A 19047-nucleotide genomic window follows, 5' to 3' on the forward strand; every position below is an offset into this window, starting at 1 on the left:
ACGTTAAGTTCGGCCGGGTCGAACTTTGAATACCCAACATCTGAGGTATATATGTAAACCACCTCTCGTCATAATCTGGTGAAAAAATGATAATTTATGCCCCTAATTCAGCACGGACATTGGGTGGTGTAATAAGTACAAATCATTGTTCAATTTTGTATGGGTTGCTCAAAAAGTAATTGCGGATTTTTCATATAGTCGGCGTTGACAAATTTTTTCAACGGCTTGTGACTCTGTAATTGCATTCTTTCTTCTGTCAGTTATCAGCTGTTACTTTTAGCTTGCTTTAGAAAAAAGTGCGCGAAATTTTGTTTACATTTGCTTGTTTGGCGTCAATTTTAATATGGAGCCCACAAAGGAGCATTTTCGTCATATTTTACTTTATTATTTCCGTAAAGGAAAAAACGCGGAGCAGGTTGCTAAAAAGTTACGAGATGTGTATAGTGATAAAGCCTTAAAAGGAAGACAGTGTCAAAATTGGTTTCGCAAATTCCGTTCTGGAGATTTTTCACTTAAAGATGAGCCACGTTCAGGTCGGCCAAATGAAGTTGATGATGACCAAATCAAAGCATTAATCGAATTGGATCGTCATGTAACTGAGCGTGAGATAGGAGAGAAGTTAAATATACCAAAATCAACCGTTCATTATCACATAAAAAGTCTTGGACTGGTGAAAAAGCTTGATATTTGGGTACCACATGTATTGAAAGAAATTCATTTAACAAACCGAATCAACGCTTGTGATATGCACCTTAAACGCAATGAATTCGATCCGTTTTTAAAACGAATCATAACTGGAGATGAAAAATGGATTGTTTACAACAACGTTAGTCGAAAACGATCATGGTCAAAGCATGCTGAACCAGCTCAAACCACTTCAAAGGCTGATATCCACCAAAAGAAGGTTATGCTGTCTGTTTGATGGGATTGGAAGGGTATGGTATATTTTGAGCTGCTTCCAAGGAACCAAACGATTAATTCGGATGTTTACTGTCAACAATTGGACAAATTGAATACACCCATCAAGGAGAAGCGACCAGAATTGGTCAATCGTAAAGGTGTCATATTCCACCAGGACAAAGCTAGACCGCACACATCTTTGGTCACTCGCCAAAAACTGAGTGAGCTTGGCTGGGAACTTTTGATGCATCCACCATATAGCCCTGACCTTGCACCATCAGACTACCATTTATTTCGATCTTTGCAGAACTCCTTAAATGGTAAAACTTTCGGCAATGATGAGGCTATAAAATTGCACTTGGTTCAGTTTTTTGCAAATAAAGGCCAGAAGTTCTATGAGCGGGGAATACTAAATTTGCCTGGAAGATGGCAAAAGGTTATCGAACAAAATGGCAATTATATATTTGATTAAAGTTCATTCTAAGTTTTATTACAAATGCATTTACTTTCTTTTAAAAAATCCGCAATTACCTTTTGGGCAACCCAAAATATTGGTCTCTTTGCTAGCTATATCTACAATAAATACAGACCAATCTGAACCATATACGAAACGGATGTTGCAAAGACTAACATAAGTTACTGTGTCAAATTTCAGCGAAACTTGATTATAAATGCGTCTTTTATGGGGCCAAGAACTCAAATCGAGGGATCGGTCAGTATGGCAGCTATATTCAAGTCAAGACCGATTTGGGCCAAATTGAAGAAGGGTGTCGAACACAACTCACTGTCCAAGCCATCGCCGACAACGGACAGTAAATGCGTCTTTTATGGGCCCAAAACCTGAAATCGAGAGATCGGTTTATATGACAGCAATAATTAAATCTGAACCGATCTGAGCTAAATTGCAGAAAAATTTCGAAGAGCCTAACACAACTTACTGTCCCAAATTTCGCCGACATCGGACAATAAATGCGCCTTTTACGGGCGCAAAACCCTAAATCGAGAAATCGGTCTATATATCAGCAATATCCAAATCTGGATCGATCTGAGCCAAATTGCAGAAGGATGTCGAAGAGCCTAACACAACTCACTATCCTAAATTTCGATGAAATAGGACAATAAATAAGCCTTTCATGGTCCCAAAACCTTAAATCAAGAGATCGGTAAGTCAGCAATATCCAAATCTGGACCGATCTGAGCCAAATTGCAGAAAGATGTCGATGAACCTTACACAACTCACCGTCCCAAATTTCGGCAAAATCGGACAATAAATAAGTGTTTCACGCCTTTTATGGCGCCAAGACCTTAAATCTAGAGATCGGTCTATATGGCAGCTATATCCAAATCTGGACTGATCGGAGCCCAATTGAAGAAGGGGGTCGAGTGGACTAACGCAACTCACTATCCCAAATTTACATATACTTTATAGGGTCGCAAGTCAATATTTCGAGGTGTTACAAACGGAATGGCTAGATTAGTATACCCCCATCCAATGGTGCCTCTTGCGAAGTTAATAAAAATTTGTCTTAGGGCAAAGATTCCTGGACATAGCCTGTTGCAAGTTGCAAGTTGTTTCAAGTTGTAAGTCCACTGAATAAGGCCTTCACGGCGCCAATCATGGAGAAGTTGGAAACTCTTGGCATCAATGCGACCATAGGAAAGCTTATTAATTTCATTCTTTCTACATTACAGCAGATTATGGGATCTGTAGATCCACAGAGATGGGTCAGTAGAAGGAAAATCCAATAAGGTGTACAATTTTCGACAAGGTCTACAATTTTTTTTTGGGAATATAGGCATGTACTTGTATGCTTTATGCGTATCGTGAACAGTATTGCCGTTTCTGGTAGATTCCTACCAAAATTGGTAGGTTTTTATTCTCTTGGTAGGCTGACCTCAATTTTTGGTAGGTTTTTTCAACAATACCAAGTTATTTACTTAAAAAATCTGCGAATATAACTCAAATCATTTCACTTCTTGTCGTTTCTGTGTATTCGTTAAGAGTGCAGAATTAAACCATGTCGAAGAGCCAAATACCATTACAAGAGGGTTTCACTACTTCAAACATGAGGAAAAAGGCGTAAGCTTAGATATTGACTGTAACTGGCACAAGTGTTAAGGGATCTCTTCCAAATTTCGTCAATTCTGGGCAACAAATGGGGCTTTGGTGTGTGCAGTGCCTTCAATCGGAATGCTGGGTTATATGGCAGCTGCATATAAATATGGTCAAATCTGGTCCATACTCAGACGTTGAGGGGTGCATGCAACTCAATGGCACGGTGAAAATTGACAATAAAAGCTTATTTCTCAAACCCTTAAATCGCTTTTTTCAAACTAGGCACGGTTGTTCATTGAAAACAGGACAAAAATACGACTTTTATGAACTTTAGGTTGTAGAGCGTTTTCACCAAACAGACGGACGGATATATTCAGATCGACAGAATGACGGTCTAGTATGCACACTTTGTAGAGTTGAAAATTTACAATTTAATGAATTAGAAATGGAACGGCAAAATAGCCAACTCTTCGATGGGGGTATAAAAACATGTATGGCATTTTTGGCCTGTAGAACATTTGGTAGGTTTTGGTTGGGTTGGGTAGGATTTTTCTTAAATTTCGAGTGGCAACATCGTGAACTGGCAAGCAGAAGGAGTTCCACTTTATCTGCTGATTGCTTTAAAGACTTGAGGGAATATGCGAAAGCGAACATTAGCAAATTATTAGACGTTTTGAAGCAATCTGGCTGGTTCAATGATAGAAACTAGGAGTCATCTTCCTTCTACGGTTCCTTTGTTATGACGATGGTCAAAATAGAGTCGGATTGTACCACTTACACTCAACCTAATATCCTCTATGGTTATGACTATGTGTATAAGCATCTCCCGATTTGCACCCCACAATACCCTAAACACTTAAATTTTCTACCGTTATTAGCGAAATTTGGCATGGTTTCATTTATTCTTCATCTGTACATCTTAGCTAAGTAATCATCAATGATTGACAAAAAGTTCCCATGAATATTTTTTAACTTCTTTGTTTGCAGGAATGTACTCTGGACAAGATGAAATCAATTCACACATGGCTCTTTGAGTTGAACAGTTTTTCTTATTTCGATACGGGATCAAGTAAAAGTCCGCTGATGAATTGTCAAAAGGTGGTGGCGAGGAATGGTGAGCCTATGATTATATGTCCAATCACAACTATTCATTGATCTTTATGACATTATTTTCAGTAACTCATAATCGCTTAGTTACTGCACGCTTCTGTCAACTGAATACGGGCGAAACGGATGCCTGCAACATTTTACGCTCGAAATTACGTTCCGATGCTGCCAAGTACCGGAAATCGATGAACTACAACAATTACAAGAACTCTAATGGCAGAGGGGAAGCTGAAGAAATCGTACCAGATTCAGATGCGGAGTTTCATTGCTCAATATGTCACACGGACAATTGTAATGGAGCTGCGGAAGTTAGAAGTGTAGCTATGATGATTGCCAGCGTTGCACTGCTGCATGGCCTCATGGCGGGACATCTACGACAAGCGATCTGCCACAGAATGTGGTGAAAATCTCAAGTATAAATTGCTTAGAAGTTAAATGACAGATATATTGTTAACATTTACAATGTAGAGTTCGCTCGGTTTTAGTTTCTGTAGGATTTATGTCAAATATTTTGGGCATTTCTTAAGTTCTATTCCTTTTGTTTTTTTCTTTTGTTATTAAACATACCATAAATATTTTATACTTAACTGTGGTGTAAATCGCAAATTGTTAGCAATAAAAAAAAACATAATAATAAAACCAATTTAAATAAAAAACGAAAGTGAAATACTTCACCGATTGTCAATGTATATAAGCTAATTTATATTTATATTAGTTGAATGAAACAAATAGAAAAACAAGGAAACGCAGCAACAAAACCCAAAACAAACGATTTATATGTATGTAAATAGGCCTTACTAGATGTATGACATGCTACAGCTAAATACGACATTAAAAAGCGGCGGTAAACCAAAAACTAACATAAAAATCATCATACTGGCATTTTTAATAAAAAAGCAAAATGGAAAACAAATATTTATCATGTTTAAAAAAAAAACAAATAATGGAATATATGCTTAGTTTGAGCAGCAAGAAAAACTCCTAAATATTATTACACATCACAATGGTCACAATTGAATATTCTGTTCTTTACATTAGGATCACAACTGGAAAATTTGTTGGTATACTAAATCAAACAACAGTTTCGAGCAAATCGTATTTAATTCAATTGTCTAATAACTGGAAATAAGGTAGTTGCTATGCAATAAAGTCTTTGCAGAGGTCATCCGTAAAAAAAGATTATTTTGATTCTTTTATGTTGATATAGCATTGTTTAGAGTGAAAGTAAAACTGATTGCATTTAATTCTAGAAAAGTTCCTGATGTCATATCAACGATACACAATGATTAAAAGCAAAATAAGTGGACAAAAGTTCATTACTTTAGAACTATGGGTTGCCCAAAAAGTAATTGCGGATTTTTCATATAGTCGGCGTTGACAAATTTTTTCAACGGCTTGTGACTCTGTAATTGCATTCTTTCTTCTGTCAGTTATCAGCTGTTAATTTAAGCTTGCTTTAGAAAAAAAGTGTAAAAAAAGTATATTTGATTAAAGTTCATTCTTAATTTTATTAAAAATTCATTTACTTTCTTTTAAAAAATCCGCAATTACTTTTTGGGCAACCCAATATTTATCTGAGCAGTATGAAGTGTTCTGAACATTTTACAGTAGGATAGAGCATTTCAGTAATATGTATATGTCAAAGTTGACCTTATCCTACTGGAGCCTTTAACTTTCAAGACGAGACACATAATTGTAATTCTTTAAATAGAAATTGCCTAACAATATCTAAGTAAATGCGCGCAAATCTCGGCTGTGCCGAATTTCATACACCTTTCACCATGGATGGAACTTTTCAAGTTCTTTGCCCGATATTTCTTAATAGGCAAACAAATGATAATGAATAAGAATTGCTATGCTGAGAGCTATATCAGGTAATGGATCGATTCGGACCATATTTGGATTGGTTGTTGATGACCATAGTCATTGTGCAAGATTTCATTCAGATCGGATAAGAATTCCGCGCTATACAACCTCAAGATGTAAAATCGTGAGATCGGTTTATATGGAAGCCATATCAGGTAAGGGACCGATAAAGTATAGTGGCTCAAGTAGTCAAGATCCGAGATCGGTTCATATTGGAGTTATATCAGATTATAAACCGACTATGAACAATTCCATGGCAGCCGATTGTACGCACCGGATTGACACGATGGAATCCTTCATCGGCAAGGGCTTCCGCCTCAGTGTACGTGTTCGTTCTTTTTTTTCGTCGTGAGAGAGGCAAATCTCGTAGTGCCTTCTCCGCACGCTTCTGATTCTGTTTCGGGATCTAAAAGAACCACGAACCCTGATTCTGTTCGGTTTTTCAGAACCGCCTACATCATCGATCGGTGTCGGTGAGGTGTAAGCTGCGTATGGAGTGGGTATATTTTCGCACTTGCTCTGGCTTTAGATCACTACGGGGAATAGTATCACTGAATATATTGCAAGGTGCTGTGCGAACTTAGACAGCAGTGGGTCACAAGTGTAGTCGTTGTCGCCTTCTGCGTCCTTGTCGTCGGATTATATTGTCTGTGTCCCAATTAACGGCAAGGCTTGCAAGCCCGACATAAGTGGGCTACTATCTCGCCATAATCGTTAGGTCCTAGGGGACTGTAATGCGCATCACACTTCATAGCATTTTCCCCTAGGTAACGGCATAGGGGCATAGCTGATCTCCTGAGTGACGTATCCTGAAAGGCCGTCATTTCTTTGGGATTAGACTACCACCCCATAATTCTCACCATCGACCGACCACCCGACTTCATAACCTCTGAGCGCCGGACGTTTATCGCCGCTTCAGTGAACTGTCACCCCCCTCGGACATGCTAGTTGCCGAGAGGATATTCCGAGATATCATTAACACAGCAGCCGCTCGCTTTAAACCAGCCGGTCGAATACCCCAAGTGCGACCCATCAAATTACATTTTCAGTATCACATTCAGTCGTACATGTCGACAAAGTCGTTGCAAGATTTTTTAGAACGATGGTCGTAAGAATTTGACAATCTTTATGTGATGACTCGTTTCTTTACAAACTTAGAACGCACGACAAGCCGATTACTGGCTTAGGTGTATGGCCGTAGTGGCATAGATTAATATCCGCACCCTCTATTCAACCTTACCTAACTTAACTTAGACAAACCTTCATTGGAATTCTGATGTCTAATTTGGAGTCCATGCATATTGTTTAGATATGATTAAATAAATCTACATACAAAATCTTTTTTTCTTTGCATGGGACATGAGTGAAGCTTTTTATTTGATTGATGATTTTATATTGTTTTTTTTTTTTTTTAACTGGGGAATGAACTTGTCATATTCTTCTACAAACAAAGCGGCATTATATTCTTCTAGAATTTCCTTAGAAAGATCTATTTTTTTTTTCAATCAATAAAACAATCTTCTTCGATCTATATGTGATGTGATGACCAAATTGCATTAAAGTAAATGCTTCATTGAATCCAAACATGGGATTACTGTATTGCTGTTATTGTAATGAGGAGATAGGTCAACATATATATTTAAACTAAAATAATTCAAATCTAACATAAGTGTTTTATTGGTTGTGAATTTTTTGCAGACGGTATTTCCCTTACCCACTTCTAACCATTCATTGTTCGGACTATAGGGTGTACAGTATACACCCTGTACACTGTACACACTACCTAAGTAATGCGAGGAAGGAAAGAGCGAGCATGGCATTGGAACGGAAGAATAAAAATGAGTTGTTTACCCATTCTGCTAGTATTTGATGAAGAAAGTTGTGTATTGAAAGTTGACAATTGGGGTTCTGATCATTTCACACTTCAATATAGTTCACAAAACCCATTTCAAGTTTTTACTCATTTTGTTACTTCTATTTGCATTATATGAAATGAATCAGTTCACACTTCAATATATTTCACAAAAAGACCCATTTCGAGATTTTACTTATTTTGTTACTTCTATTTGCATTATATGAAATGATGACTGCAGATTTAATACAAATACTCCGTACGGAACAAGTATATATAACACCCACCTTATCGTTGTGGATATAAAAGAATACACATTTTACCTGAGTTCAATGTTCAATACATATTACAATCAAATTTGTTTTCGTCGAACGTATTTTGCAATAATAAATGTGTTAATCACCAATTCTCATCCGGTTTAAGATCAGCAGATTTACCTGATTAAGAGAATCCATATATCGTTATTAACACCAATTACAACATCATCAAGAGTATCTGCAATTAAATGCAAAAAATCACTTTAATCAATGTCAGCAGATGATGCAAATTAATGAAATAATGAGGAAACTAATTACTTGAAGTAGGTCATAAAGTATTTAAAATAGAGTCATGTAAAAGGGAATAAGCAAATAATGCGGAAGACGGTTAAATTGTGTAACTGTATTATGGCATTGAATGACTTTAAGAAAACAGTTTTCTTACTTTCACTAAAGTTTGATTTGTAAGTAAACTGTCTTCAATTAATTCCAAAAGAAATATCATATTCATACTATACCAGACAAAACTAACCATCCGATCATTAATGCATTACCTACCCCCAATATTAACCCATGAATAGTTTTCATTTGTGTTGTAGTATTTATTTAATGGACATTACAATTACAGCATACGCACACTCATACAAACACATAATAAATGTCATACACAGCAATATAAACAATTTAAAGGATAATAATGTAGAATTAGCAACAAAATGTTATGATATAAAATCAAAAATTTATAATGGCATAATTATCATTGTTGTAACAAACAAACAAAAAATATTTATTACAAATTGTATTATTTTTTATTACAATAACAAGTATTATTATTCACCTTAATGCCTTTTTTGATTTTTTATAATTAATAGCATACAATACAAATAAATTAATTGTGAACACCAATATAATAGTGATGGAGAAAAGAAGAAAAAGAAAATAAGCAAAGCAAAAACATTTTATTGTATGAATAATCGTATGTTAGTAATATAAATCATAATGAAAAGCGAACATATGTTATTACAGTATGTACCTATAATAACATGTAATGGTTAAAAGTGACAACATAGTCCCTAATAGTGCGACTATAGAAAACCTTTCCAAATTATTGGCAAAATACCAATTAGCAGTAGCCTTCATAGATATGAAATTTCAAAGGGTTATCCCTTCTTTTTACTATAATGTAGCAAATGGAGAACTGTTTAGCTCTTTATTTGCTTAAAAGAGGTTTTCATCGCAAGCATTCGTAACGAGCTTCTGCAAAAAAATAGCACACATTGGCGCTTAAGAGGCTCCAGAAATCAAATCTGGGATTTAGAGAACACATCCACTGTGGACCTATTTGAGCGATATCTGTTGTAAGTGCTCGAAAATACAAAATTTTCGCAAAGTAGAAGGAAAATTAAGGTACTTAAAAAATTACAGCTATTTATCGTTTCATTTGCAATATCCCACTGTTTAAAATAATTCTTTTAGGTCTATATTCACAAAACTTAATAAAGGTTTAGTTGACAGTTCTATAAATGTAGGTTAGGTTACGGTGAAAAGAGGGTGCAGATATTAATCCGCCCCATGTCACTATGGACATACACCTAAGCCAGTAATCGGCTTGTTGTGAGCTCTAAAAACTATTTAGTAACCTCTAAAAAGAACATTTTAAGTTAGGAATTCCGAGCTACTTATAAAATCCTTAATTGTTTTCATTACCACTCCCCTAAGTTGGATCATGTCTGATATTGTGTCTCCACCTAAGTACCGATATCTGTTGTACACGAAAGCCGGGCAATGACAAAGGAAATTGCCGGCTATAAAGGCAATCTGTCAAATATACCTACATATTTCAAATCTACATTAAGTTTTGTGACTCCATTAGACAACCCCAACTTATGGTAAAGAGTATAGAAAAACTCTTAAAATCGTTTTCATCACAACTATTTGTAAGGGCGCAAATTCCTGGACAAACACGATATCTTCTTCTATATTACTTTACTTACTATAATTGGCTATGACAGAACATTTGTTCCACTAGCCAAACGTAGAATAGCGTTCCAAGCACTTCAAACTTTTGCGCTCATTTTAAAAACTCTGACACCAAGTTTCCAAGTGTCTCCCACCACTTGATCTTTTCATCGGGCTTTTGGTCTTTCCGGTTTGCCGTCAAAAGACTTTTTTGCTGAAGCTTATTCATTTATTCTGACAACATGACCTTGGCAACGCAGCCGTTGTATTTTGATGCGTGCAACTATACTATCGCCGTCATACAGCTCGTGGTTCATACGTCGCCTATATTCTCCATTAACGCAAACTGGTCCATATATTTTACGAAGAATCTTTCTCTCAAATACTCCAAGCACTGCCTCATCTGCTTTCACAAGTACCCATGCTTCAGAACCATATAACAGCACGGGTAGTATCAGTGTCTTGTATAGTGTAATCTTCGTCTGTCGAGAGGTGTCCTTGTTTCTAAACTGCTTACTTAGTCCAAAGTAGCTTCTATTTGCCAGTGTTATTCTTCGCTTAATCTCAAAACTGGTGTCATTCGTTTCGGTTACTGCGGTGCCAAGGTAGATAAATTAGTGACTATCTCAAAGTTGTGGTTCCCAACTTTCTTCATTTTCTTTATCTGCTCGGTTGTACAAGGCGTTTTGGGAGTTGAAACCAACCTTTTCGTCTTATCTCCATTTACTGTCAAACCCATTTTCACTGACTCTCTTTCGATTCTTTCAAAGGCAGCAGTGCGGCTGCGATGCACAAACAAACCATCCTTTGGATCCGGTTGACTATTAAATAGTAGGTGGTCTTTTAAAGCGACGTCCACCAGATCACAACACCATATAGCATTACAGGTGTGACAACTGCAGAAAATATCCAATGCATGACGCGCGTTTTAAATCCCCAATTTGCCCTAAGATATGTTCCTATCGACCTCTAAAGAGTCGACCTCTTAAGAATCTTCCTGGACCGTTCCGGGCGAACTTAGCACGTATTTACTTGTTTGAGAGTTGAAACCATCCATTTCGTCTTATCTCTATTTACTGTCAGACCCATTTTCACTGATTCCCTTTCAATTCTTTCATAGGCTGTAGTTACTACTTCCGGTGACCGACCCATAATATCGACGTTGTCAGCATAGGCGAATAGCATGTGCTCTCTTGTGATTAGTGTGCCATATCTATTCCTATTTGCATCTCGTACAATCTTCTCCAGCAGTATATTAAAGAGATCGCACGATAGGTTGCCTCCTTATCTGGAACCTCGCTTGGAATCGAATAGATTCTTTCCTATTCTTACTGAGGAACGCGTATCTGCAAATGCCATCCTGCAGTCTTATTAATTTTACAAGGATACCAAACTCAGACATGGCTTGAAATACCTTTGAACGTAAAGGGGTATCGAAAGCGGCTTTGTAGTCAACAAAGAGATGGTAGGTGTTGATTTGTCCCTCTCGGGTCTTCTTCTATGTATAGACTCAAAAACAGCTGAACCGATTTTCATGACATTTTCACAGACGATAGAGTTTGAGCCGCAGTGAAAATAGAGTACTACATTCTAATACCCAAGACCATAGGTTGGGGGTATACTAATCAAGTCATTCCGTTTGTTACACCTCGAAATATTCATACTGAGTCGATCTAGTCATGTTTGTCCGTTCGTCTGTAGAAATCACGATAGCAGACGAACGCGTGAAGCTAGCATATACTTAATATTGATATAGGTCGTTGGGGATTGCAAATGGGCTATATTTGTTCAGATTTAGATATAGCTCCCATATAAACCGATCTCCCGATTTGACTTCTTGAGCCCTATAAGCCGCAATTTTAGTCCGATTTGGCTGAAATTTTGCACAAAGTGTTCTGTAATGACTTTTAACAACTGCAACAAGTACGGTCCAAATCGGTCTATAACCTGATATAGCTCCCATATAAACCGATCTCCCAATTTGTCTTCCGGAGCCCGTACAAGCCGCAATTTTTGCCGGTTTTGGCTGAAATTAAGCATGAAGTGTTTTGGTATGGCTTCCAACAACTGTGCCTAGTACGGTCTAATTGGGGCAACATCCTGATATAGCCTCAATATAAACCGATCTCCCGATTTGACTTCTTGAGCAATCCAAGCCGCAATTTTTGTCTGATTTGGCTGAAATTGAGCATTAAATGTTCCGTTATGACTTCCGACAACTCTGCCTAGTACGGTGCAAATCGGTCAACAGCGTGATATAGCCCCCATATAAACCAATCTCCCGATTTGTCTTCCGGAGCCCATACAAGCCGCAATTTTTGCCCGATTTGGATGAAATTAAGCATGAAGTGTTTTGGTATGGCTTTCAACAACTGTGCCTAGTACGGTCCAATTTAGTAAACATCCTGATAAAGCCTCCATATAAACCGATCTCCCAATTTTTATCTGATTCGGCTGAAAGAGAGCATTAAATGTTCCGTTATGACTTCCGACAACTCTGCCTAGTACGGTGCAAATCGGTCAACAGCGTGATATAGCCCCCATATAAAACGATCTCTCGATTTGCCTTCTTGAGCCCTTACAAACCGCAACTTGTGTCCGATTTGGCTGAGATTTTGCACGTGGTGCTCCGTTATGACTTCCAACAACTTTGCCTAGTACGGTCCAAATTGGTTCATAACATAATAAACTCTCATTACAAGCCGCATTTTTGTCCGATTTGGCTAAAATTTTGCAGGCGGTGTTCTGTTACAACTTCCAACAACTGTGGCATATACGGTCCAAATCAGTCTATAACCTGATATACCTCCCATGTAAAGCCGTCCCTCGATCATACTTTTTCGGTTTCTAGAACATTTAATTTTTGCTGGTTCGACAGAAGTTTAGTATGTGTAATAAAATTATGCCCCAACTAAATTTATTTTGTATAAGTATTTTGCAGAATCTATGGTGGTGAGTTCCCAAGATTCAGCCACACCGAACTTAGCACTCTTTTACTTGTTTGATATCCGTAGGGGGAAGCGAACCTCCTCCTTACCATCATTTTCAATAAACACCAGATCCCGAGGATGGGTGCACTGAAATTTTGTATGCCACTTTATGGTACCCCAAAAATGAAAATCATTTTGAGGTCAAAAAACGCGGGGGGACGCCCCATCCTAAAACCCATCCGAACGGACATGTTTACCGGTTGGGACGATATGGGTATCAAATAGAAGGTATTTAAGAGTAGAGTACGAACTTGGCACTAAATGTCACCCTAAGTGTGGTGGTATAAACGCAGGAGGACCTGCGGATTTTTAAATATGTGGTGTTCCAAGTGGCAGCTTTTAAACATGATTTCGAATGTAGATAAGCAATAGACAAAAAAGTTAAAGCGTGCTAAGTTCGGCCGGGCCGAATCTTATATAACCTCCACCATGGATCGTATTTGTCAAGTTCCTTGAATTACTTTTTCAAATATATATGAGCTATATGAAGTTATTGACCGATGTGGACCGTACTTGTCATGCCGTAAAAGTCATAGAAAAATATCATTTCAAAAATTTCAGGTAAATTGAATAATAACAATTGTGATTGAAAAGATGTTCAGATTCAATTAAAAAACTAACTGAATTGATTAATTTTTTAATTGATATGACAAAAATTTCTATCACGACTATAATTGGAAAAAAATCATATTCAATTAAAAAATGATTGAATTAATTAATTTTTTAATTGCAAACAATTTGATTCTCAATTAAATTTTTAATTGAAAATTTTTTTGGAGATTTCTTTCTGAGCAGAAGAAAATTCCCGCTATTCTCGTGCTATAGGTGTTACTTTTAACCATAGAGAATGGAATGATAATCTCAAGGTCCGATTAAAACTTCTCAAAAGTATTCTCTGAGATACATTTTGACTGGACATTGAAAATATAATTCCCAATTAATTAACGAAATTGAAATGTAGTGTTTAAGCAAATGGTCAACAAATTGATTGAAAACCGATATAAATTTATAAATGTTAGATGCTACCAAGAAGAAGCTAAATGGCAATACAATTGAGAAAAAAAATATTTTAACAGTAAAAGCAATCGTTAGAACAATAAAATTGTTAGAAATTCGCAAGTGAAATAAACTGATAAAACAATTTCATAAAAAAACCCAAAACAAAAAAGAAACTTACAGTAAAGAAATAATAAAATGCTGCAAAAAAAAAATGTCTACTCATAACATGTGTGTCATGACTGTCTGTTGCGCAAATGAAAGTTGCGGAAGCAAACATTTAAACGAAAAAACTACATACATAAATCATATACATATGTAATCGTCAATATTTGAAGAAAACAAGTATAAGAACAATATTAATATAAAAACAAAACAATAAAAACAATTTATTTCGGAACGAATAAAATATGTCATTTTTTCACTGCAATGCTTTTGTTCATTGCCGAAGGTAATGTTGGCAAATATAGTTTGCAAAAAAGACAAACAACAAAATATTTTTAAGATTACATAACAGTATAGTTCCATATTCCGTATGAGACCTTTTTTTCTTCTAACTATTGAGAATATATTATTAACTATATATATCTGTGTAAGAGAGAATTGAATTGAATAAGAATTGTATTCTGTAAGTGCTCAAGAAGTCAAATCAAAAGATCGGTTTATATGAACGATTTAAGCTTCTTCAAGTATAACTTTAATAAGCCTAGGGATACTGCATGCTTCAAAATTTCCATTTCTTATAGATTGTTTGATGTTATTCTTGCGGAAGACTTTTAGCCGCCAGGTGTTTTAGTGGAAGAATTCGTTACTAGGGAAAGACCGGAATGTCATGGTATAGCTGATATCGCAAGAGTCTCAATAAAACCATCTCCAAAAAATTAATTGCTTCTAAGCCTATTCTCAATCAAAATGTTCGTGGGCTTAACTCGAAGGTCAAAAGTGTTTGTCGATAGCTTTTCTCTAACTTTGCTGTCTTTACTGAGACCTGGTTTAAATAATTATGGTATGGGTGTAACATTCAACTAAGAAATTCTATGCGATGAATTTCATATTTTTAGGAAAACCCGCTTTTTGTGCAAGGATGATGGGGTCATTATAGCGGTTCATTGTTCTTAGCTTTCGCCTGAAGTTGAAATTCGGTGTAATATTGAAGATGAGTTTGTTTGTGTCAAAGTTAAAATATCTAGTTTTGATTTATTTTTAGTATATTTGCATATTCCACCTGGTTCCGATTCGAATCTGTATCTCTTTTGTGCAACAAAGATTAGACATGTTAATGATTTTTCATTTTCTGGGAACTTAATCATAGTACTTGGTGATTAAAATTTTTCTAAAATCTCCTGGATCCATCTGTTGCATCCTATTATCTTCAGCCATCATCTTATTATCGTCCTACATCTTTTTTTTTATATTTTGTTCGATTCAACGTTAACGCAGATTAACGTTATGCGGAATAGTTTCGACAAATAGTTTGACTTGGCATTTTCTAATGCATCGGATACATTTGTCTCCACAGTTGAACCATTCGTTTGCTCAGAGGACCTTTATCATCCGACTTTGTGCATTTCGTTTGATACTCCTCGTTACTTAAAGAATTGATGTAAACCTAGGAGTAGATTGATCTACAATTTAAGAAAATCTAGAATTGATGATTTAAATGCATCCTTATCTCAAGTGATGTGGTCGTTAAAGTGTGTTGATTTAAACACTGACCTATTTGTCTTTTTCTCCACTCATGACAATTGTCATCTGTTGCTGTTAAGAGACTGAATGTTGGCCCAACCTGGTTTACTAAGGATTAAAGAAGGTTGAGAAATAAACGGAATAAGATGTTCAGAAAATTTCAATGAATTGGTTCATCAATTGATTATATTAAATAATGAATTGTGCTATGATAACTTATTGGGCAATGTGAGAAACAAGTCGAACGCTAATCCTAAGCGCTTTTATGAGTTCTTACTTTACTTTAATTGGCTATGACAGAATATTTGTTCCACTAGCCGAACGTAGAATAGCGTTCCAAGCGCCTCGATCTTCTGCGCTCATTCTAAAATCTCTGAGACCAAGTTTCGAGGTGTCTCCCACCACTTGATCTTTCCATCGGGCTTTTATGAGTTTGTAAACTCTAAAAGAAGAAAAAAAATTGTAAAATTTAATGATCTTCGCCCAAACAGGCAGAAAACTTGAACATTTAAAGAAAAAAACAATTCGGCAGAGCCCATCCGGGATTCGAACCTGGGTACACGGAGCAACAGCGAGAGCCGTTGCCATTGTCTAGCGTTCGAAGCCATCGTTACAACTTCCAACAGATGCACAAAATCATGTGTTCTACGGAAGAAGTGTAATTGCCACAGAAAAAAGTCCGTCATTACACAAAAATACATGCATTGGGAAAAGTACAGGTAATAGACAGGGTTGTCGAGCGTGGTTAATGTGATAATTGTATCATTGATGCGTTCCCGCGATTCAAATACAACATACCAACACAAGGACCTGGAAGCCATTACACCTAATATGGTTGAAAAGTCTTCTAACAAAAGACGAAACCCATGGTGGTTGGTGTGTGTGATGCTATCTTCGACTTTCCTTTTCCATTTGCAATCTCCGATCATTGAGCTCGTCTCGAAAGACAAATAAACAAAAATTGTAAAATTTAATGATCTTCGCCCTACCAGGCAGAAAACTTGAAAAATTAAAGAAAGAAGAACTAGGAGTTTCCCCAGTTCTATAAAGTTTGAGGGCACATACTCCAATGACGATAGTGACATATCACTTGTTTGTACACTTTTTCAAATTCTCACACCGTTGTTGTTGTTTTTGTAGTAACGTGTTGTGTTCTATATTTCGTCTGTTTGATTCTGCTGAGTATCCAGATCCAGGAACTCTGCGACTAAGATGGGGTGCCTCCAGAGGGATCTGGGTCTGAGACGAGTGGGCCTGGGTGGGCAGTGGAACAGGTGACATATATCGTGTGGTCCTTGGTCACAATCGGGACATACATCCTGCACGTTGGCATTAATCCTAACTTTGTAGGAATTGAGGCGGCTGTATCTGCCACATCATAACTGAGCCAGAACTAAACTGGTTTGCCGGAGGAGGTCAATTTCTTCAGGTGCAATGGGAGGTGGTCGTTCTCCGTTTTTGCATGAATGTTGCCTAATCCCGCTTGATATGCCGCTTGTTCTAGGGGTTCTCTCAGGTAGCGCTGGACCTCACCTCCAAAGCTTATGGGCGCCGGATACCTATCCACAAGATGTTGATTTGGATGATATCTGCGATAACAATCCAGAAGGTATTGCTTAGAGAGCATGTAGTTATTTCTTCACACGGGTAGCATCTTTGTTTCCTGATGGAGGTGGTCCATGTGAGAACTGAGGAGACAGCCCGTCACAGTTCGAATAGCGGCATTCTGGCAGATCTGAATATTATTCCACTGCATGTCACAGAGCTGACCAGACCACACTGGTGCTGCATAACTTAACACAGACCGACCAATTGCTTTGTATATCGGAATGGAGGATGGGTAAAGGTTAAACAGAGCGGGAGATATCACCCCGCCTTGGGGAACTCCCTGTTACACTCTACGGTGTTTCGATTTCTTATCTCTAAATTCCACACGTGGCTGGGGAACACAGCGCTATAGGCCTGGCTGCAGGGACGTATTGGCGATGTCCTGAAATATCGAATGCCTTTTTTTGATGAATTATTAGCTTTTTTGACTTCGATGAATCTGTTTATACATCTATATTCTTCCCCTTTTGCTCGTATTGCAGTTTAAATAAACTCTTGAAAAATTCGTTTCGATATAGACAAACTGACTATTATAGTTGATCGGGATCTTTCGGTGGGCGTTGTTTGAAGGCGTCAGTTGTCGGTGCGGGCAATGAATGGTGTTTGGGATAGATAGCGGGCGCCTTGTTGTCGGACGCTCCTTGTGTAATCTGAGCACTTGCCTGTCTGACCGACCTCCAGATCGTCGTCTTCAGTTTCGATTCGGGGCTGGCGGATGCATTGACGGTTCGTTGGTAGGGAAAGGCAGGTGCGCTTCATACTTATAAAGACACAACTTTATATTTCGGGTTTCAATACTACAAGGTGAACGGGACGAAAAGATCTCTAGCAGGTGGAGTGTGTATTGGAACAACAAGCTATCCACGACCGGCTATGCTGTCTAAAGATGCGCAAAGATTGCAGATGCAAGCTAAGCGCGGATGCGAACGAGACTCGGAAGTGGGCAAAGCGCGGATGCAAGCTAAGTGCGGATTCGAACAACTATCCCCAGTATTGGAATAAAAAAACAAACAATGAAATAAACACCCAATGTCACACCAACACTCAATGGTCTCCACATTAATTGTTTGCACAACTCATTAGCGGAGTTGTTATGGGTTGTTATGGTGTGTGTGCGTGAGTGATCGGATCTGCTGTAGGTATTCGGGGTGATTACTCCCCATACATACGAGGTTGATTCGTGTGACGGAATGAGGTTACCGAGAAATAAATCGTAAGAATCAGCAGAACGAATCATAAGTGTGCGTAGAGTATTCACGAAGCATGTACGATTAATAGAACGAGTCGGGAGCAGCCGATAAATGTTAGAAGCGCTGGATGTAGAGAAATTATGTAAGAGAAATATTGTAACGTTACAAATTATGTAACGTTACAAGGCTTCAGTAGTGGGATCACTCTGCCCATCTTCCAGACATCGGATACTATAAGAGTGTTCAAGGACAGGTTGAGAACAGTTGTAACGTACTCAACTCCAGGTAGATCCAGATTCTTCAGCATTAGTGTAGAGATTCCGTCGGAGCCCAAGGCCTTACAAGACTTGGCGCCACGGATGTTATTCGTAACTTCGTCCACGGTAAATTGTGATGGTCGTGATTCGTCTCGGAGACAACGGATGGCACTACCACTCGCGGGATGCACAATAAATTGACGGTTAAACAACCTGGCGCACCTCTTCGAATCAGTGAGTTATATAGTGATAACTCTTTTCGTGATGTTACTGTGTTTATAATCAGTATTTGATATATGTTATGTACTATATTAAATAATAAT

The 19047-nt window shown here is 37.5% G+C and overlaps 1 protein-coding gene across 1 annotated transcript in view; it reads left to right on the forward strand.

Moving 5' to 3' along the window:
- Window positions 1-5040, forward strand: part of LOC106088069 (uncharacterized) — a 31538-nt gene extending 26498 nt beyond the window's left edge. Inside the window, exons 3-4 of the mRNA XM_013253366.2 lie at window positions 3944-4070; window positions 4133-5040. Of these exons, the coding sequence (XP_013108820.2) occupies window positions 3944-4070; window positions 4133-4467 (462 nt within the window). The 3' untranslated portion in view covers window positions 4468-5040. The remainder of the gene's footprint in view (window positions 1-3943; window positions 4071-4132) is intronic.
- The last annotated feature ends 14007 nt before the right edge of the window (window positions 5041-19047 follow it).

This window comes from Stomoxys calcitrans, chromosome 3 (assembly GCF_963082655.1).
Source record: "Stomoxys calcitrans chromosome 3, idStoCalc2.1, whole genome shotgun sequence".
Taxonomy (NCBI): Eukaryota; Metazoa; Arthropoda; class Insecta; order Diptera; family Muscidae; genus Stomoxys; species Stomoxys calcitrans.